Source organism: Ursus maritimus, unplaced genomic scaffold (assembly GCF_017311325.1).
Source record: "Ursus maritimus isolate PB19 unplaced genomic scaffold, ASM1731132v1 scaffold_31, whole genome shotgun sequence".
Classification (NCBI taxonomy): Eukaryota; Metazoa; Chordata; class Mammalia; order Carnivora; family Ursidae; genus Ursus; species Ursus maritimus.
The window spans coordinates 10685019-10707902 of NW_024425675.1; the positions used below are offsets into that span (position 1 = coordinate 10685019).

The following is a 22884-nucleotide window of genomic DNA, read 5'->3' on the forward strand; positions in this document are numbered from 1 at the left end:
TTTAATAGGATCTTAGCTTTGAGGGAGCAGAATAACTAATGTGGTTTGTGGGAAATAATCCATAGTTCTTTAAATAAAGTTAATTTTGATTCATAATGGAAAGGAAATATGAAATTCTATTTTCTGTACAAATTTTATAGGCTATCTTTTTTTTGTTGTTTTAAAGATTTTATTTATTTATTATTTATTTATTTTTTAAAGATTTTATTTATTTATTTATTTGACAGAGAGGCAGCGAGAGAGGGAACACAAGCAGGGGGAGTGGGAGAGGGAGAAGGAGGCTTCCCGCCCAGCAGGGAGCCCAATGCGGGGCTCTATCCCAGAACGCTGGGATCATGCCCTGAGCTGAAGGCAGACACTTAAAGACTGAGCCACCCAGGCGCCCCTAAAGATTTTATTTTTAAGAATTTCTTCACCCAACATGGGGCTCGAACTTAGAACCCCAAGATCAAGAGTTGCGTGTTCTACTGACTGAGCCAGCCAGCCACCCCCCAAATTGTGTAGGTTATCTTAATGAGGATTTCTGGAGAATTCAGCCAGAACTTGAATAATATGCATCATGTCTGTGGGATTTAAAGAGAGATTGTTGTACTCAGCACTGCACATTGGAATCACTAGGGGGATCTTGTTTAAAAAAAAAAAAATGCCCCAGCATAACCCCAGACTCATTATTTCAGGATTTCTAAGAGGATGGGACAATCGCTGTACTAGAGGGAGGATTCGAATAGAGTCTTATAAAGGATGGAACCTGAAAGTTACCATGGCTGAGAGTCTGGTCTGTAGCTCTACGAGTCCAGAACACTGGCCTTCTCTTTTTAAGTCTTGACTGATGATAACCATGTTCTGGAGATTTAGAGAAAAGCCAGAATGCTAATTTCTTTTTTTTTTCCCCCCCGGAACGCTAATTCCTTAACTTACAGTGGGTGTTATACCTTCTAGTGCGCAGCAGACTCAGGATTGAGATAGAGGACGCTCCTCAAAATGTCAGAGGCACTTGGGAAACTGGAGTAGTGATTGCTGAGATTGTCTGTTGAACCGAGTGTAGAACACTGAGATTTGGATGACATTAAGAGATGTGTCCATCTGACCAAAAAAAAAAAAAAAATCTGAGGAATTTAATCTTTGCTTTACAATACAGCATCTCTGTACCTTTAATAGTAAATTTTCATCATGCAAAAATGATGTTTCTTACCAATGAAATGTGCTGGAGAAACCTAGAAAAATATCGTGCTGCTTTCAGAGTCCGTGCAGCTCACCAAATAGTCTTCATTTGGATAGGTTACAATCCAGTTGACTTGATTTAGTTTACTTACACTGTAAATAAAATCTCTGGGGTTAAGGAGTACTTACCTAGACTGAGATTTCCCTGGCTCTGCTGGTCTTTCTGTGTCTCTGTCCCAGCCGAGATTGTGTGTGTGTGTCGTGCGTGTGTGCCATTTCTTTTATTTCAGCATTGGAGTGAGGGAGAGAATTTTGCAGGTGCAAGATCATTCTTCTTGGGTTTTGTATTTTTTAAGTTTCTTCTTCAGAGACTAACCTCTTAAATTCTGGGTGTATCTTACCATGACCACTTGTGTCCCGCCTGTATTGACTACTGAAATTCTAGCTTATCGAAAGAAAAATTACTCTGCTTAAATTTGCTTAGCACTGACACATGCTACATTTCTTTAGTTCTGATATTTGAAATCCGTAATTCAGTCTGTTACCTATGGGGTATGAGAAACCGAAACAGATTTGAGTAGCCCTACTTACAGACAAATCTGAGAGACTTTTGAGAGTAATCTTTAACGGAGAGATAACTAAAAGAGATGTGGTTTGAAAGAGGATCAAAGGAGATGTTGGGTGGCGTGGGTCAAGATGGGCTATATGATTGGCTAACTAGATTCTGTTGAGTCTTTACATACGTACACTATTCCAGTATAGAATAAAGGGTGCTGGCTTGTGTTCGAATTATATCTCTGCCATGTAGTAGCTGTGACTTCGGTCATATCAAAGTAAACGTCACCAAAAAAAAAAAAAAAAAGTAAATATTACCTAATGGTTTCAGTTTTTGGGTTGAATCTAATTCTCAGAATTATTATTGTAATCTATACGAATTACAGATCATGTATCTATAATAAGCTATAAAAATGCCCTCCCTAATGGCCCCAGCCTTACAATAACAAGTGCTTCCTTCTACAAAAAGACATTTTCTGGTTAAAGCAATTTTTTACACTCCTATCCATTGATAGGAGCAGCAATTAGATAATCTACTCTGAGCTCTAAAATTACATTATAATCACTAACACCAGTTATTTTTAGCATAGTTCATTCTGTATAATCTCTCAACACACCCCCGCCTTGTTTGTTAAATTCCTTGTGTGTGCTAGACGCCTGGAAATACAGGAGTGATCAAAAACGGATGAAGGCCTTGTTCCAACACTGAGCTTACGTTGTATTGCGAGAGGTAGGCAGTAAGCAAACAGTAAAGCAGGGAGAGTGACTGATGAGTCTGAGGTTGAGATGAAACTGGCCACTTTAAAACTGTGTATAAGCTGAAAAATATGCAAAAGTGATAGAGGATTTTGGTTGCTTAAAGTAATGAATGTGTTCATCTTAGTAATAAAAGTAATATATGTAAATGAAAAAAATCCAAACTTCAGAAAAAAGTCTAAAATGAAAAGTGAGTCTTCCCTGTTCCCTCCATTTTAATTGTTTAAGTGATAATTACTTTTAATTCTATTTTGTAGATTGATTCAGAAAACACATAGATGTATCTATATCTATATCTTCTTATTTAAAACGAGAAAAAACCCAATAATGGTATTATACTACTGGTACTGTTCACTACTTTTTGCCTATAAAAAAAATTTAGATGTTTTCCCTGTCAGCCCACACAAAGCTAACCTTATTCTTTTTAAATATCTGAAAAATATGTCCTATATGGAAATATTTTATCAGTTACCAGTTGATGGCTATTTATTTGAATGCCTTTTCAGTTAATTTACCTTGCTCTTTAAATTTGATGATTCTAAATTGGCCCATAGGTATGAAGGTGTCTGAAAGTGATGACCATTTCCTACTTTACTTTTGTGCCCTTTTAGAAACACTACCTTAAAGAACAGACAGAATAATTTTACTCTCACCCCAGCATTTTCAATTGTATTTAACATTAGTGCCTTTAGTTTTTAATGCACAATTTATAGGTTATTGTGTAAAATTTTAAAAGAAGCTTGTATAAAACAATCTTCAAAATGAAGACACTTTTAAATCTTTAATGTACTTGAAACTTTTCTAGGAGAGTATACAGTTTAAGTATGTAATTAATATAGATACTTTGGGGAATCTATAAATGAACATCAAATCTCAAAAATATTACAAAATAAATTATAAATATTATGTTATTTGGTATTGGTGTAGATCATCAGATTAGTAGTTTGTGATTTCACAAGATTTGTTTCTTTTGATTACAGATTCTTGAAACTATGCCAATGACTGAGAAAGTTGAAGAGTTGCTACATGTCATAGGTCCATTTTATGAAATTGTAGAAGACAAAAAGAGTGGCGGAACTTCTGATTTAGCCTCAGGTTGGACTGTCTTACCTTGTTTTTAATCCAGCAACTGATATATTATGCATGCATTAATATTTATATGTCTAATTTTTTTTTTACTTTCACATGCCAGTCCGACTGGAGAAAATCTCTAAATACTTGGAAGGTAGGAATAATGACATCCATGTAAACATTTTGTTTAAAATTTACATGCCAAAAGAATTTTGCACAAATTTATATAGCTTATAAGCTTGTCACTCCAGAAGTTTTCATTCCAAGCAAATACATTGCATAAAATTCAAAAATACTATAAACGCTTTAGTTTACTTCAGTTATTAAAACAACAGGTGGCTCACTAAGTGTACACAAAATTAGAACAGAATTCATGATTTTGTTTCGATAGATCATACTTTCTGATTCGCTTTCTGAATTACATTAACAGTGCCATGGCTGAAATGATTTTCTAGCTAATTTTAACGTGGGTATGTTTATAGTATAGTTCAACCACATAGTGTAGCAACCTGAAACAAGACATCGGTGAATTCACTTAGCTTGGTCTTTTTTTTTTTTTCTAGATTCTAATTTTGTGCTCTCAGGAAAGAATTGAAAGGCTTATCTTTTACATACTAGCAGGAGTTGAATAATAGGCAAATTTCCTGGCATTAACTGTAAACATTTGCTCTTTAAATTTCTTTTTAAGAAAACAGAGTGAAATGAGCCTGTAAGAATTATTTCAATGATAATTATATATGTTTTATTTTCCTGGCATCCCTATTTACAAGATATCTTTTACTAATTGACAGAAATTAGCCGTTTCAGCACAGTTACCTTGCTGTCTGTCATAAGATCTGCAGTTTGTGTCTGCAATAGTAGCTGATACACTGCTCACTGGGCATAATGCTCTATAACCACATCCTCTAGAGCTGATTTGCTTAAAGGAATCGAATTTTAACAAATAATCTTCCTTATAATTCGTGCTAGTCAATGCAGAAAAAATATTAAGTATTTCCTCCGTATGAAGCATGTTGCTAGGATTCAGAGGGGAATAAATCTGGACCTGTTTTTAGGTCCTGTATCATTTTTGCATATTTTTCAGCTTATACACAGTTTTAATGTGGCCACTTGTATCTTTAAAATTAAGACCTGAACATGAACTAATTGAGCAGCAGACCCTGACCTGAAATGACATGAAGCTATTTTAAATCTTTATTCTATTTAGTGTGACTGTTCATATGTTTTGCTGTAAAAACTTTATTTAATATATAGTACATATAGTATATGACCTTTGCAAAATTAGAAAACTGGATTTTAAATCAGATCTGGATCCAAGGGTTATAAAGGATGTGGGCCTGTACCATAATTTATTTAACCTATAACATTCTAATGGACATTTAGATTGTTTCCTCTTTTTTTTATATTAAGTTTTTAATTTTAATTTTAGTATAGTTAACATACTATGTTATGTACCGTGTTCCCTTTCTGATTTTCAAAAAATGCTGCTGAAAGTAACCCTGTACAAATGTCATTTAATATATGGGAAGAAATATCTGTAAGAAATAGTATTAGAAATCTAATAGCCAAGGTCAAAGTATATGGGTGTTTCATAGTCTGCAATCTTGACTTTTTTTTTTTTTTTTTAACAAAGAGTGGTATTAAAAGTAGCTACTTAGGCCCAGTAGGACAGATGTATCTGTCTCATATGGGGTTTTTCATAGTATACATACATAGTGAGTTTTGAAATCAGGAAGTATGAACTGCCCAACTTTGTCCTTCTTCAACATTGTTTGACCATCCTGGATCCTTGGCATTTCCAAAGATTTTATTTTAGAATCAGCTTGTCAATTTTTTGCTGGAAGGGTCACCTAGGATTCTGATAGGGATTGCAGTGAATTGTAGGTCATTTTGAGGAGTACTGTCATCACAACAATATTGTCTTCCAATCCGTTTATTTAGTTCTTTCATTTCTTTCAACAGTGTTTTGTCATTTGCAGTATAAAATTCCTACACCTTCTTTTGTCAAGTGTACTGCTGAGCATTTTATTCTTTTTACTGTTATTATAAGATTATTTTCTAATTTCATTTTTGGATTGTTCATTGTTAGGTTGTAGAGATACAATTGATTTTTGCTTATTGATCTTGTATCCTGCAGCCTTACTGAACCTTTTGTTAGTTCTAATCGGTTTTGGGTTTTTTTTTTTTTTGTAGATTCCTTAGTATTTCATGTATACAAGAGCATGCCATTTGCAAACAGAGACCATTTTACTTTTTCTTTTTCATTCTGGATGCCTTGTATTTTTCTTGTCTAATTGCTGTGGCAAGAACTTCCAGTACCATATTAAATAGAGATGGCAAAAGCAGACATCTTTGTCTTCTTCCTTATTTTAGGAGCAAAAAACATTCAGTCATTTAACATTAATTATGATGCTCGTTGTGAATTTTTGTAGATGCCCTTTATCAGATTAAGGAAATTTTCTTGTATTTTTAATTTCTTCAGCATTATTATCATGAAAGTATTTGATTTTTGTCAAATGCTTTCTCTGCATCTATTGTGATAATCATGTGGCTTTTGTCCTTTATTCTGTTAGTATGGTGTATTACATTAACTGATTTTTGAATGTTGAGTAGGGCTTGCTAGAAATTCTCTGTGCTTTCTACACCTCTCATCACAGAACTGCTGTGATGCTGGTTTTGCTGCTGTCAAGCAGTTTTGCTATAACCGTACATTTGATGGGGGTTTAGGGGATTCCCTGTGCTGAGTTTTGTTGAAGATGTCCATGAGTGGTGGGTGTTTTTGTTTCTTGGGTTTTGTTTTGTTTTTGTTTTTGTTGTTTTTTTGGTTAGTGTTTTTTCTTATTTGTTTGTTTTTTGTTTTTGTTAGTCTTGCTTTTTCTGGTTGTCAGGGAGAGAACAAGATTCATAAACTGTGATGCTGCATGGTTCTCTAGGAGAGAGTAGAACACAATGGCAATGGTAGAGTTGAGTTCTTACTCTTTTGTTCCTGTTTAAGATGTATGGAGATTTTGAAATTTAATATGTTGTTTGGGATGCAGGGAAGCATCCAAAATGCATTTGAGTAAGCGAAAATGAGCCCAAAAGTTTATGGAGGGAGACCACTGTTTTTGGCCAGTAGCCGTGTAGGAGACCTTTATTATCTTAAAGAGTGATAGAAATGTAATTCCCTTTATCTCAAAATGAGGTCCAGTAACCAACAGCATTGGCATCACAGGGGAGTTTTACGGAAATGCAGAATCTTAGATCACTCCAGACTTACAGATTCAGAATCTGCATTTTAACTGGATCTCAGGTGATTCCTAAGCATGTTAATGTTTGAGAAGTTCTGATGTATTTATTCTCAACATATGACTGGCCAGTAGGACAATGTATGTGCCTTTTTAAGTGATTGATCGCATTAACTGATGCTTAAAAAAAAAGATAAAGCCTTAAAGGTAATAAAAGGTTAAAAAAAATTTTAAATGTAGTTCAATTATAATATTGATGAGATTGTTGTATTTGTTTTCAGTATGCTAGCATATAGCAACTGTCTCGTCATTTACTGTGTATAAAGTAGATCATTCATCTCTAACTTTACTATTTTGGTTGATAATTAACTTAAAAATAACATTCTCTGTCTTGTTTAGAAAGGATTTAAGATAGCTTTATCATTTTTGTTGTAAACTGAAACTTGAAGAGGTTTATTTATGTAATATATGTATATTTATAGTCAAAGAAAAGAATAAGAAAAAAGGTAAGTTTTATCAAAATTATTTTATTACTTATTTGTAAATGACAGTATTATTTGTAAATTACAGCCTTGTTATATGTTATACCACTAGCGATTAAATGATCGTTTCATATTTTAGATCTTGGTAATGTTCTAACTTCTACTCCAAATGCCAAAACTGTTAATGGGAAAGCTGAAAGCAGTGATAGTGGAGCCGAGTCTGAGGAAGAAGAGGCCCAAGAAGAAGTGAAAGGAGCAGAGCAAAGTGATAATGGTACTCTTTGGATGATGAGCTAATAATTTAATATTAAATAAAATATGGAGCAGTTTGGGCTGATTTGGTTTTGTATGAGAATTGTGTGTATGGTGGGATATGGGCTATTGACCTTATAACCAAGTTTTTTGTGGGCCAAAAGTACAGGGACAGTCAGCCTTGTGCAGAGATAGAGTAGATGGAATTGAACACTAACAAGAATAGACCACTTTTCTAAATGTAATGCCTGAAATGCTGCATTAGAAATGTATTCATTTTATGGGGCGCCTGGCTGACTCAGTCAGTAGAGCATGCGACTGTTGATCTCAGAGTTGTGAGTTCAAGCCCCATGTTGAGCATAGAGTTAAAAAAAAAAAGAAAAGAAAAAGAAATGTATTCATTTTAGGTATTGTTCCAGATATGACTATGCATATGTTACCAAGGAGAGGAGACAGGTTAAACTCTGAAGACCTTATCAAGAGTAGAATGGAATCCAGAGAATTGGATACAGGAAGAAGTTTTGATGAAGAGGGAACATTGGAGTCATGGGGTACTGCACTGGGGGGCCTTGTTAGTAAGAGTACCAGTGATTCTTGGGAAAACTATTTGAGAAAGGGGAGGCAGGAAGACACTAAAACAAATGGCACAACTTAGTTTTGTCTTTCTAATAAGATATGACAAATAATACCTTATTTGAAGGATATTTTTACTGACTGTGTTAACCCCTTTGTACTGCTGGGTCTCGCAGGGCAATTTGCCTATGCTTGAGAGAGTGTAAAGACCTTGAGAGGTTATCTTTTAAAAGGGGTTCTAGGGAAGCCTGGCTGGCTCAGTTGGGAGAGCATGTGACTTTTGATCTTAGGGTTGTGAGTTCAAGCCCCATGTTGGGTGTAGAGCCTACTTAATAAAATAAAATAAAATAAAATAAAATAAAATAAAATATCTTCTAGAAGATTCACAGGGAACTGAAGCAGTTTTGAGTGCGCTGTCAGCATATAATAAACCCCTTTTCAAGGAGTACTCTGTCTTTCTGATCCAAGTAGGAAACTGATCCAAGGGATTATGGTAGATTGGAGAAATGATTACTTGATATTAGAACATATACACAGAAGTTGACCTGCTATGAACTTTTATGAGTCTCCCTACTTTCTTATAAAAGATAAGAAAATGCTGAAGACATCTGCAGACCATAAGAATTTGGAAATCATTGTTACTAATGGCTATGATAAAGACAGCTCTGCTCAAGATACACAGAATGACATTCATGTCGGTTCTTCCCTGAATGGCAGAAGTGCTGAAGAAATAAAGCCTGTAGATGAAAACTTGGAGCAAACTGGAAAAACTGCTGTCTGCATTCACCAAGGTCTTGTCCCATAATAATTATCTGCCTAGCCTCTTTCCTATGAACGGAATATTGTTTTCATTGTTTTAGGATGTTTAGGAGCAGTTTAGAATTTTAAAACCTCTTATTCAGGGGGCACCTGGATGGTTCAGTCAGTTGGGTGTTCTACTCTTGATCTCGGCTATGGGTCTTGATCTTGGGGTTGTGAGCCCACATTGGGCTCTGTACTGGGCGTGGAGCCTACTGAAAAAAAGAAAGAAGGAAGGGAGGGAGGAGCTAGAGAGAGAGAAAGAGAGAAAGGAAGGAAAGGAAAGGAGAAAGGAGAAAGGAAAGGAAAGAGGGAGGGAGGGATAGAGGGAGGGAGGAAGAAAAGAAATTCCCATAAAAACCTTTTAGTCAGTAATATCTTAGGGTTTATTAATATTATAAGGGTGTATAGCTTTGAAAGATAGTGAATTAGGGGCAACTGTTATATTTTTATTGAGACATTTTTTATTGTGTTTTTGTATGGCATTTTAAAATAAAATTTTGAAATGTTTTACTTTTATTCCTGTTGTTTCTTTTAACCTAAACCTCTGATTATATGATGTCTTTGCTCTCCAGTCAGCAAAATAAGTTATAGTCTTTTCATATCTTAGGACTCAGGGGTGAGCCTGTAGTATATATTTGATGAATTATGAACATTGCTGCAATTCAGTCAAGAAACCAGGAAATATACTGGTTTTTTTTTTTAAAGATTTTATTTATTTATTCGACAGAGATAGAGACAGCCAGCGAGAGAGGGAACACAAGCAGGGGGAGTGGGAGAGGAAGAAGCAGGCTCATAGTGGAGGAGCCTGATGTGGGGCTCGATCCCATAACGCCGGGATCACGCCCTGAGCCGAAGGCAGACGCTTAACCACTGTGCCACCCAGGTGCCCCAGGAAATATACTTTTTTAATATAACAACTGAACTTGAATAGTTGCGTAGCAATTTAGGCCTCCTAGCTTTGTATGGTTTGATATGGACAGTATCTTTGTGTAATTACATGATAAACTACTTTATAATCTTTTCAAATATAAATTTTCAACTAAATTTAAAGTTTTGGTAAGCTGAAAGAAAAAATATGGCTTAATCGAATTTGTCTCCAGTATGAAAATTATATAGAGCTGATAAATTTTAAGAATGGAATAAATGCATTTTTCTTCAGTAAGAGAATAATAATTCCACCTGGACATGTGTTCATTTTTAGATATAAATGATGATCATGTTGAAGATGTTTCGGGAATTCAGCATTTGACAAGTGATTCAGACAGTGAAGTTTACTGTGATTCCATGGAACAATTTGGACAAGAGGAGGTAAAAATGACATTTTTTAATTGGTAAATTTTCAAAGTGATATATCAGAATTCAGCACATAACTTTTTATTTATTTTTTAATTTTTAATTTTTATTAAATTTTATTTTTTTGAGAGAGAGCACACATGTGTGGCGGTGGGGAGAGGAGCAAAGGAGAGGGGGAGAGAGAACCTCAGGCAGACTTCACACCCAGTGCAAGCCCAACGCGGGGCTCAGTCTCACAGCCCCCAGATTATGACCTGAGCCAAAATCAAGAGTCAGACTCTTTAACTGACTGAGCCACCCAGGCGCCCTGCATAACTTCTTTTAATAGCAGATGTACATGTTGTTCATCACTTTGAAAATATACCTATAAAATATTTAAACATTTGTATTTAAAATTATTTTTGTGAATTTAAAAATAGATAATATTCCTAAATATTCAAAAATATTTAAATATTGTTATTTGTAATATATTTATATTTGTAAATATTCTGAGGGAGGTGGGATGGGGAAGGCAGAGGGTAAACTCTTAAAGCTAGTCCCTGTGTTTGAAACATTGATTGACAGTCAAGAAAAGTGAATAATTTTCAAATAAATGTGTTCTTCACACTGACTTTTTTTTTTTTTAGATATAATTAACATACAATACTATATTGGTTTTAGGTGTACAACATGTTGATTCAATGATTCTGTATATTACTCGGTGTTCGCAAGTGTAGTCACCATACAACTCTATTACAGTGTTGTTGACTTTATTTCTTATGCTGTACTTTCCATCTCTGGGACTTATTTAGTTTATAGCTGGAAGTTTGTACCTGTTAATCCCCTTTATCTATTTCACCCACCTCCGCCACATCCATCTCCCCTCTAGCAACCACCAGTTTGTTTTCTGTATTTAAGAGTTGTTTGGCTTTTATTTGTTTTTTAGATTCCACACGTAAGTGAAATCATACAGTATTTGTCTTTGTCTGACTTATTTCACTTAGCCTGATACCCTCTAGATCCATCCATTTTTGTCGAGAATGACCAGATTTCATTCTTTTTTTATGGCCAAGTGATGTTCCATTGTGTATATATACCATATTTTCTTTATCCATTCATCTATTGGACACTTGGGCTGCTTCTGTATCTTGGCTTTTGTAAATATTGCTGCAATAAACGTAGAAGTACATATATCTTTTCAAGTTAGTGTGTTCATTTTCTTTGGGTTTATACCCAGTAGTGGAATTACTGGAATGTTTGGTATTTCTATTTTTAATCATTTAAAGAACCTCCATACTGTTTTCCAAAGTAGCTGCACCAATTTACATTCCCAGCAGTGCACCAGGGTTCTCCTTTCTCCATATCCTCACCAACACTTGTTACCTCTTGTCTTTTTGATACTAGCCATTCTGATTGGTGTGAGGTGTGTAGTGCTTTTTGAATACAGTAATGTTTTTATCTCATATTTATGTTACCTTGGTTTCTGTCCTTACTGTAGGGTTTATGGTGTGAAGGCATTACATCTCATGGGTTTAACTAAATCTCTGACATGTTAGAAGACTTCATGCTTTCAAGGGCCTCATCTCACTTAACAAATTATTGTTTGAAAGAAAGTCAGTTTTGGGGCGCCTGGGTAGCGCAGTTGTTAAGCGTCTGCCTTCGGCTCAGGGCGTGGTCCCGGCGTTGCGGGATCGAGTCCCACATTGGGCTCCTCGGCTGGGAGCCTGCTTCTTCCTCTCCCACTCCCCCTGCTTGTGTTCCCTCTCTCGCTGGCTGGCTGTCTCTGTCAAATAAATAAATCAATCAATCAATCAATCAATCAATCTTTAAAAAAAAAAGAAAGAAAAAGAAAGTCAGTTTTTTATTTCAGTTTTTTCAGCTCAGTTTAAATAAGTTGTACAGCTTATAGATCCCTTTCTAAAAGGTTGAAATTTTGAAAGATTGAATAATTGCTTTGTAGTAGCTAAAAATAGAAAATGATTCTAGAATAACTATTTAGTGGAGTAGAGACTGGGTTGAAAGTGCTGTTCTGAAACTGAAGAAGAGATTTGAGATAGGAAATATTTTTTATATATACGTATACATATGCTTCTGATGTCCTTGCAAACCAGTAGACCAACACAGACCAGTATACTTGGAATTTTGTTAGGTGGATTAGATTCCTAGGATTCTTTTTAATGATAACAAGTGTAATTTTATTCAATTTCCAATAAGCTGTGTACAACTTAGAAATATTTGCTATATACACCATTCCTACATATTCCTCCCTTTGGCCTAATAACTTGATTTCAATTTTTTCTTCCTCTTTTGACCCCTTAAATTTGGTGTTCTTCAGGAATATATTCCTAGTTAGTACTCCCTTGGTGTCTGCCATCTCTCACGTGCTGCTGATTCTGAACGTGTTATCTCCAACCTATATCTCTGCATTCTAACTGCCCTGTTAAACATCATGCCTAAGAGCCTTAGTTTATACTTACCTGTAACTATACCGTTGTCTCTTTCTGTTCCCCTGAAACCTCTTTGTCCTCTGTATTTCCTATCTTGGTGAGTATCACCATCTGGTCTTTTCCTTTCCCTTACTTCCCACATTCAGTCTTCAACTACTGTTGATTCTGTAATCTCAAAAGTTCTCAAATCACCCTCTGTCCTGCTGCTACTCTATTGGTACAGGCTGACATCATTACTACACCTTTGACTTGGCTTATACTCATTCATAAGTCTTACTTAGTTCATATCATTTCGTCCAGGAAGCCTCCACTCAGCCCCCGTATGGCACCCCTCCCGTCAGTTCCTATGGCAAAAGCATCCTTTTTCTATATTTTTCATAACACTTATCAGACTATACTGTAATGATCTTACTTCTCTCACTCTCTTACTAAGACTAGAAGCCTCCTGCAGACAGAGATTTTATCTCTTTCTTTATATTATCCTTAGAGTTTAGTATAGTAACTAGAATAAGAGTAGACTTTTTAAAAAAAAGATTTTAAAAAGAGAGAGAGCATAAGCAGGGGGAGGGGCAGAGGCAGAGGGAGAAACAGACTCCCCACTGAGCAGAGAGCCTGACGGGGGCTCGATCCCATTATCCTGGGATCAATACCTGAGCCGAAGCCAGACGCTTAACCGACTGAGCCACCCAGGTGCCCCTAAGAGTAGACATTTCTAAAAAGTCTCTTGGATGAAAGACTGACCCATGAGAACAATTCATTGCCAAAACTACTCAATTCTTTGCTCATGGGTAAATCATTTCTATCCCATTTCTTCCGTATATATAGGAGGCAGAAGATGAATTGAATAACTTTTCAGAAAAATAATTCTTATCATAACATGGAAAAAGTTTTATAAAAACAGTAATTCTTCTATTATCATAGAAACTTATGTTTATAGCTTTTAACTAAGTGTTGTTTTAAATTTGTAGTCTTTAGACAGCTTTACATCAAACAGTGGACCATTTCGCTATTACTTGGGTGGTGATCCCAATCAGCCCTTGGAAAACTCTGGCTTTCCTGAAGAAGGATCTCCTGGAAATGACAACATTGGGGCTACGCAGGTGGTTGCAGTTGAAGGCAAAGGCGAAGTAAAGCATGGAGGAGAAGATGGCCGAAGTAACAGCGGAACACCGCACCGTGAGAGACGGGGTGGAGAAAATGAGGAATTCTCTAATGTCAGAAGAGGGAGAGGTGTGTATTGTTTTCTGTTCTCACTGACTAGCTTTGTAAACTAATTAGTAAAACGGAAAAGGTTCAGATAAGAGAGACATGAGAACTGTCCATCTACAAAGGGAATGTTAAAAATTATCCTTACATAACATCTGACCATTTTTCTTTATGCCCGGTTCTCTCCTCTGATTCTACAAGGCCTAGTAGTTTCATCTCTGAAGGTACAGATTGGGGGGTGGGGAACAGCCCTATTTCTACATCTTTTACACAGTTTTTTGAGATAGCCAAATATATGTTCTGTCAGCCCTCTTTCCCCCAAACAATCACTTACTGGTTCTTCCAGCTGCGTTTCTGCTTTTATTTGCTATGTAGGTAAAAATGTGAATTCTGTCTTTTCCACATTTCCCTACTTAAATCAAAAGATACTGTTTAAAGCTGACAAATCAAGTAATAGAGATAAAAGAACATTTAACAATACAAAGGTAAACATCAAGAATAGTAATGTGATCAGGTAATAGAATAGAGGTGAATGGGGAAGAAAAGTAAGTACATTATTAATTTATAATTGTTCATAGTTAGGAATGAATAGGTACTGTCAAAAAAGAGAATTAATGGAAAGACAAATACCATATAATCTCATATGTAGAGTCTAAAAAATAAAGTCCAAGCTTATAGATAGAGAACAGATAGATTGATGATTGCCAGAGGTAGGGGTGAGGGGAATGTGAAATGGGACAAAGGTCAAAAGGTAAAAACTCCCAGTTATAAAATAAGTAAGTCATGGGGATATAATGTGCAGCATGGTGACGATAGCTATTCATACTGTATTGCGTATTTGAAAGTTGCTGAGATAGTAAATCTTAAAATTATCCCAAGGAAAAAAAAATCTCTAACAGTATGGTGACGGATATTAACTGGACTTATTGTGGTGATTATTTCACAATATATACAAATATTGAATCATTATGTTATATACTTTATATTTATTTATTTTTTTTTTAAAGATTTTATTTATTTGACAGAGCTAGAGACACAGTGAGAGAGGGAACACAAGCAGGGGGAGTGGGAGAGGGAGAAGCAGGCTTCCCGCCGAGCAGGGAGCCCGATGCAGGGCTCGATCCCAGAACCGTGGGATCATGACCTGAGCCAAAGGCAGACCCTTAACGACTGAGCCACCCAGGTGCCCCCATTATGTTATACACTTTAAAAAAGAAAATCCTTACATAATTTCATTAGGTCATAAAAAGTTAAAGGATTATCTGTGTATCTGGTTGAAAAAAAATGTACATAAAACACATGAAGACATAGGGGAAAAAAGAGAATTAATGGTATTAAGAAAATTATTGTTTAGGGCACCTGAGTGGCTCAGTTGGTTAAGCGTCTCCTTTCAGCTCAGCTCATGATCCCGGGGGCCTGGGATTGAGTCCCACGTCAGGTTCCCTGCTCAGCGGGTGTCAGCTTCTCCCTCTCCCTCTGCCCCTCCACCCTGCTTGTGCTCTCTCTCTCTCAAATAAATAAATAAAATCTTTAAAAAAAAAAGAAAATTATTGTTTAAGCAATAGCCATTTGAACACGTACTGAATTGTAAATAGTTAACAAAGAGGAGAAAGATCGTAACATATTACTAGAGCCTTGGATTCAGGTCCCTTTCTTTAAGCAATTAACCAAAATCGTATGTATGAAAGGCTTTCTTTTATAACCTGACTTCACCCCACCTATAAAACACCACAGCTCCCGGCAATCACAGGGGTCCGTACAAGTGCCAGGCCCTGAAGGTAAGCTTCGTGAGTTTCACAGTGAATCTGCCTCAGCACTGAATAGATATTACTGAGCTGTTCTTTGTGAAGGTCTGTTCTGGGTTTCTGGGGATGCTGTAGAGAACGAGACAGTCCCTCCTTCCACAGAGCTCACATTCTAGTAAAGGGGAGCTGACAGTAAGTAAATAATTCAGATTGGTTGCAAATGGTGATAAGTGCTCTGAAGGAAAAAAAATGAGTAATTGAAGTGAGTGAGTGAGTGAGTGAGTGAGTGGAGGTGGGGGTTACCATAACATGGCAATGGTGTGATTGATCCTGTCTTTGTGAAGGCTGGTTTGAAAGCTGACTGTGACATGGGATGTACTAAAGTGAGCAGAGATGGGAGTAGTTCTCTAGGGCCTTCTGTACCCACTGATAAGCCCTCACAGAATATCTTAATCTCTTAAGGATGCAGGAAAAAAACTAAGCCTCTGACCAGATTTCCCACTTTTTTCCCCTTGTAAATTCCATACCAGTAACTGATGTGGTCGTTTCCTGAAGAACTATTTCAAAACTTACTTCCTTTCAATACAAGAGTAGAAGTCTTCTTGGAATGGCATAAGCACCTCGGTGTTCTCTTTGGGGTTTAACTTGGCAAGCAGCCCCATTTGGGTTTCTCTAACAAGATCACTTTTACAAAAACACTGCTTGATGCAAGCTTACCTTTGGGAATCCTGCTATTGCTCTAAGGCTCCGGGATGCCAAAGGGCAACGAGGCAAACAGTTTCCTATTAAAACAAAACAAACAAAAGTTATCCACTGTCTTAGCAAACAGATAAAAACTTGTAGTATTTCATTTCTGCACGGTAGTGCTTTTTATAGGCTGCAATATAAAACTGTTGCAGCCTTTCTGAAAAATAACTTGGCAACACTCATTAAGAACTTCGACTAAGGGCACCTGCATGGCTCAGTGGGTTGGACATCTACCTTCAGCTCAGGTGATGATCCCAGTGTTCTGGGATCGAGCCCTGTATCAGGCTTCCTCAGTGGGGAGTCTCCTTCTCCCTCTCCCTCTGCTCCTCCCCCAGCTCGTGCTCTCTCTCTCCAAAAAAAAAAAAAAAAAAAAAAAAAAAAGAACCCCTACGGAGTTGTCATCCTTTGACTCAGTAATTCTTCTTTTTTGATTTTGTTTTTCCTAAAGAAATCAGCAGAAATTTGGGCAAGAATTTATATACAAAGGCATTCATCGCAGTGTGATCTGTAATCGTGAAAATTTGGAATCATCCTAATTATCCAAAATTGGAGAATGATTGAGTAAATTATTTCATGGTCTTCCTGGGGAATTTATTTAGCCATTGCAGTGTTTTTGAAATAAAATTTAATGATGCAGATAAATGTTATGATATTTTTTTAAAAGAAGGACATAGGGGTGCCTGCCTGGGTGGCTCAGTCGTTTAGTGTCTGCCTTCAGCCCAGGGCGTGATCCCAGGGTCCTGGGACTGAGCCCTGCATCGGGCTCCCTGCTCGCTGGGAAGCCTGGTTCTCCCTCTCCCACTTACCCCACTTGTGTTCCCTCTCTTGCTGGCTGTCTCTCTTTCTGTCAAATAAATAAATAAAATCTTTAAAAAAAAAAAGAAAGACACAAAATCTTGTATTAGGGATAATGCCAATTCTATAAATATATACATAGGAAAAATGTATAATGGATGGCTATATAACAAAATCTTAATAGTAGTGATAAGTATAATAGAATTTATAATAAGAAAGATACATTAAAAAACCTTTTGAGAGATTTTCAATGTGATGGAATAAAAAATGACCAAAAAGGAAAATATAGCTATTTAGTGTAGCTTTTAATACTCTAAAAAAGAAGTCTTCAGGGACGCCTGGGTGGCTCAGTCGGTTAAGCATCTGCCTTTGGCTCAGGTCATGATCCCGGGACATTAGGCTCCTTGCTCAGCGGGGAGCCTGCTTCTCCCTCTGCCTGTCGCTGCCCCTGCTTGTGCTCACTCATGCTCTCTTTCTCTCTCTCTCTGACAAATAAATAAATAAATAATAAATAAAATCTTAAAAAAAAAAGCAGTCTTCAAATTTTATCAATCTTGTTACCTTATTAGTAAAGGAATTTTTGAGAATGCACCCCAAATATTTAAATTATATGTGAATTATATGCATTTAGTCATACGCTAGTGTAGTAGGTACATTATAAAATCTTAGCAAGAAAAACTTTGGGTATATCAACATAAATAGAAGCTTATATATTGACTTCTTTGTTCCCAGTATTCTGTGTACTTCCTGATTGCGTCCATTCTACTTTGGAGATTTAGATCTCAAAGAAATAACAGAGGAAAATGAGTAAAATGCACTCTCTCTACCTTTATTTATTTTCATTTTCATTTTTTTTATTTTTAAGATTTTATTTATTTATTTGTCAGAGAGAGAGAGAAAGAACACAAGCAGGGGGAGCGGCAGGCAGAGGGAGAAGCAGGCTCCCCGCTGAGCAGGGAGCCCAATGTGGGGCTTAATCCCAGAACCCTAAGATCATGACCTGAGCCAAAGGCAGATGCTCAACCAGCTGAGCCACCCAAGTGTCCCTGTTTCTACTTTTATAAGAATTATTTAAAACTAACTTATTTTCTGTCTTAAAATAGGGCATAGAATGCCACACATGAGCGAAGGATCCAAGGGTCGGCAAGTGGGAAGTGGTGGTGATGGGGAACGCTGGGGCCCCGACAGAGGGTCAAGAGGCAGCCTCAATGAACAGATTGCTCTCGTCCTCATGCGCCTACAGGAGGACATGCAGAATGTCCTTCAGAGACTTCATAAACTGGAAACACTAACGGCTTCACAGGTGAGCTTTCGAATTCGTCTCCCACTGCTGATCCTGTAAAACAGCATGTAAGTGTAATCTGTATTGATCAGATTTACACAAATCAATGTAATGTAATGATTTTTTAACAAATAAAAAGGACTTCGGAGTGCTTGGCTGGCTCAGTCGATAGAGCATGCAACTCTTTTTTTTTTTTTCCTTTATGGTGATTTTTTTTAAAGATTTTATTTATTTTTTTGAGAGAGTAGGGGGGAGAGGAGCAGAGGGAAGAGGGAGAAGCAGGCTCCCCGCTGAGCAGGAAGCATGACATGGGGCTCCATCCCAGGACCCTGCAATCATGACCTGAGCTGAAGGCAGACACTTAACCGACTGAGCCACCCGGGCACCCCAGAGCATGCAACTTGATCTCTGGGTTGTGAGTTCGAACCCCATGTAGGGCAGAGAGATTACTTCAAAAAAATAATAATAATAAAAAATAATAAAAGAATCTATCTTTGAAAATATTTTTTACTTAAGAAAAGACTGACCTAGGGGTGCCTGGCTGCCTCAGTCGGTAGAGCCTCTGTCTCTTGATCTCAGGGTTGTAAGTTCAGTCCCCATGTTAGGTGTAGAGATTACTTTAAAAAAAAAAAATCTTAAAAAAGAAAGACTGATCCAAAAGCTAACTACCACTTAATAGAAAATTTTTCGAGTGTAGAATTACCAGTACCATGTTGGAGGTAGAAGTAGGGTACTTAGTATTAGAAGGATAAGAGCTGTTAAGGGGTGCCTGGCTGGCTCAGTCAGTGGAGTATTGGTCTCTTGATGTTGGGCTTGAGGGTTCAGGCCCCATGTTGAGTGTAGAGATTACTTGAAAATAAAAAAAAGTTTTTTTAAAAGATGTTTTATTTGAGAGAGAACAAGAGAAAGTGAGCGGGGGGGGGGGGGCAGAGGGAAAGGGAGAAGCAGGCTCCCCACTGAGCAGGGAGCCCAATATGGGGCTCGGTCCCAAGAGCCTGGGATCATGACCTAAGCCAAAGGCAGACACAAGCAACTGAGCGACCCAGGTGCCCCTATTTTGTGACTTTTTAAAAGAGTATTTTGTTTATACTTAATGCCTTTAATGCTATTGAAATTCTGCTAAAAATTCTTCTGATTTTTTTTCTTTAGAAGTTTTCTTTTTTATTCTTATATAAAGCAATGATTCAAAAATGATTTTGACATGTTACAGACTTTTCCTTTAAATTTGAATAATTCATTTGGATGAATAAAAAAATAAATTGATGATAGAATGGTAGTAGATTGTAGAGCTAAAGGAAACTTAGTTCAATACCTGTGGTTCAGCAGATGAGGAAGGTGAGATCAGTAGCAGAGCCAGCTCTATAATTAAGCTTTCCAGATTTCTCATGCAATGCGCTTTCCATCACAGTGGGCTGCCTGAGGTTCCTTCACTCAATTAATATTTGTTGAATGGCCATACACCAGGTACTTTTCTGGGCAGTGGGCGCATAAGGGAAAGGGGAGACAGCGCTGTGTAGCAGAGCTTGGAACAAAATACCTGGATTCAAATCCTGACTCTTGCCACTTACTGTGTGGTCTTCAGTCAGGTTACTTTACTTCTCTGTGCCTCAGTTTCCTTATCTATAAAATGGAAATACTAGTAATGCCTATCGCATAGGATTGTTCAGAGAATAAAGTAAAATGCATAGTACAGTGCCTGGAACACTCATGTGACATTTACATATTGTCATGTGAGACGATGATGGTGACAATAGCAATGATAGTAAACCAGCTTGGTTTCTTCCCTCAGGAGGTTCACAGCCCTAGAAAGGACCTAACTTAAATAATTCTCTGTCTTCATATTTTCTTTGCAATGGTTACAACTGTATGAGAATTTTCTTTTCAAAAATCTTTTCCAAAAAAATTCAGTAATCCTTATTTTAATCTAGCAATAGAATGGTAAATAGAACTTCTAAATATGTAAAAGCCACCAGTACCGACAAAGATTCATTACTCGACTAAACTTTAGTCAGACTCCTGAACTTTCTCTTAGGCCCATCTCTTCACTTCTTCCTTGTAAAATCCAGTTTTATCAAGAACCCTGCTCAGTCAGTTTAACCAGACGGGCTCCTCATCTTCCACCAGCAGTCAGGTGATGTCTGAGATCTGCCTGGCCCGTCTTCAGCAAGAATCCTGTTAGGTTGGTTTAGCCAGAATCTCCCTTACCCCTGATGTTTCCTATTAGGAATTTTCCATCCACTGATCCCAGCCCTACTCCTTGACACTAAATTCCCCTTTGCCCACGCTGTGCTGGGAGTTGAGCGCCATCTGTCTCCCCTGCTGCAGAAGGTCCTATACGCATCCCTCCTTACTGTGTTCTCACATGCGTCCACTAATTTTTTTTTTCAACAACGTGTATGCATAAAGATCATTAAGGCAAAAAAATCATAATGCTAATTATACAGCTAATGCCAGTGCTGCTTAGATGTAAGCAAGGGTCCTTGGGAATCTTTGCCTTTCCAGACCGTTTATTACTTAGAAAAAAAAAATCCGCTAATAGTTAACATTTAATAGTTCTGACTCAACCTTAGTATTTGTTAGTAGTTGCTGCTTTAGTGAAGAATAGTGTCACCATATTGGGATTTGGTCACCTTGAATTCCATTCAAAATCACACTGATTAATGTGACCGTGGTTAAGTCAACATATACCAGGGAGCCCAATTTTGTAAATCTATTCTTTATTTTGAAGACGTGCCATAAAGTTAATCTCCTGGTTAAATATTGTTTTATCTTGGGGCATCTAAATGGTTCATTCGGTTGAGCATCTGACTCTTGGTTTTGGCTCAGGTCATGATCTCAGGGCCCTGAGATTGAGCCCCGCCTCAGGCTCCTTATCGGGCTCTGTGCTCAGCAGCAGTCTGCTCAAGATTCTCTCTCTCTCTCTCTCTCTGCCCCTCCCCGCTGTGTGCTTGCGGGTGTGCGTACTCTCTCTTTCAAGGAAATAAGTAAATCTGTAAAATATATCATTACGCCTACAAGGTACAATTACAGCTAATATCATAAAGATCATTACCTTGTCTGAATTCTTTCAGCACTTGCAATTTGATTATTCTCTTCTTTAACACCTTAATGGTGTGTGAGGACTAGTGCAACATCTGGAGGCAACTAATTTAGTTTCACCTGTAAGGTATAGTCATCCTGGGTACTGGGGTCCTTGGAATATTACATATAACAAGGAAATTTAAAGCCTGTCTCGTCCTCACCACTTCCTGCTGTTGTTTCAGTATATATGCCTCTGTGCTGTGCCTCGAACTTGCCTGCAGGCTCCCTCCCACCCTGGGTCTTTGCATTTGCTATTCCCTTTGTACTGAAGGTTGTTCCCTGCAGCCCGCACCCCTTAGCCACATAGCATACAGTTTTCTTTGTTTAGGTCTTTGCTCCAATGTCAGTAAAGGCTTCCCTGAGCACTCTATTTAAAATTGCAAGTTCTCCTCCTCCAACATGTCTCATCTCCTCTCTCTGTGTTCTTTTTCTTTTTTTCCTCCCTCCCTCCTGTTTTATTTTTCTTTATGGCATTTATCACTACCTGATATACTATATATCTTACTAATTTATTCATTATTATTTGTACCTCTCCGTTACAGCATAAGCTCCGTTAGGGCAGCACTTTTTGTCATTTTGCTCTCTGTTGCATCTCCAACGCCCAGAGTAGTACCTGGTACATAATAGACGCTGAGTAAATATTGACTGAATGATGAATGAATGATCTTATTAATTTTCATACCATTTCTATGAAGCTATAATAAATGGAGAAACTAAAGTAATAAGTTTCCAACAAGTAGTGTAAGGAAACTTGTTTTCTGGATGAGCCAAGGTAGAATATAAATTTCCCAAATTAATTTGAAAATTTTCTGCTTAGTTTATAATCTCATTGAAAAACCGAGAGTATTCCTCCCCTTAGAAGAGGTAACTATGTGAGGTGAGGAATGTGCTAATTAACTTGATTATGGTAATCATTTCACAATATATATATGTACCAAATCATCACATATATATATTAATTATGTCTCAAATTATACATTAATAGAGCTAGAAAAAAATTAAAAAATAAACCTACAACACTAACAGTTCATTTCTCACATTTATCATATCTCTTGTGCTATAACTTATCATGAATTTTCAAAACAGATCTTTGGATATGATATATAATTTTAATAATAATCAAGGCTGCAGTTCTCAGATGTGTTTGTAAATTTGGTAACTTTTTTAGAATTTAAAGAATAAGTAAAGTTGATTAGGTAATTTAATAACAGTATAAAAGAAGTAATGTTTAGATTAATTTGAGGTTTTATTTTGATAATTTTATATAATTTGAACTATAAAATATAAAATGTCAAGGGTATTTATTTGGCTAGCAATTTAGGGACCTTGTTATTTGGCCAGCATGGGTTTTAGGACAATCAAAGCATGGTTAGCAGAATAAACTAATATTTTAGCCTCTTTTTTTTAAAAAAAAAAGATAGGAAATAGAAA

The 22884-nt window shown here is 36.9% G+C and overlaps 1 protein-coding gene across 5 annotated transcripts in view; it reads left to right on the forward strand.

Moving 5' to 3' along the window:
* Positions 1-22884, forward strand: part of ACBD5 (acyl-CoA binding domain containing 5) — a 40586-nt gene that overhangs the window by 9734 nt on the left and 7968 nt on the right. For 4 of the 5 annotated variants that reach the window (XM_008709666.2, XM_008709665.2, XM_040645318.1 and 1 more), the window contains 6 exons: positions 3453-3567; positions 7392-7526; positions 8665-8868; positions 10080-10186; positions 13566-13827; positions 18194-18393. In XM_008709666.2, coding sequence (XP_008707888.1) covers positions 3453-3567; positions 7392-7526; positions 8665-8868; positions 10080-10186; positions 13566-13827; positions 18194-18393 — 1023 coding nt within the window. Of the gene's footprint in view, positions 1-3452; positions 3568-3664; positions 3698-7391; positions 7527-8664; positions 8869-10079; positions 10187-13565; positions 13828-18193; positions 18394-22884 lie in introns of all 5 variants that reach the window. The other variant, XM_040645320.1, reaches the window with a different exon arrangement.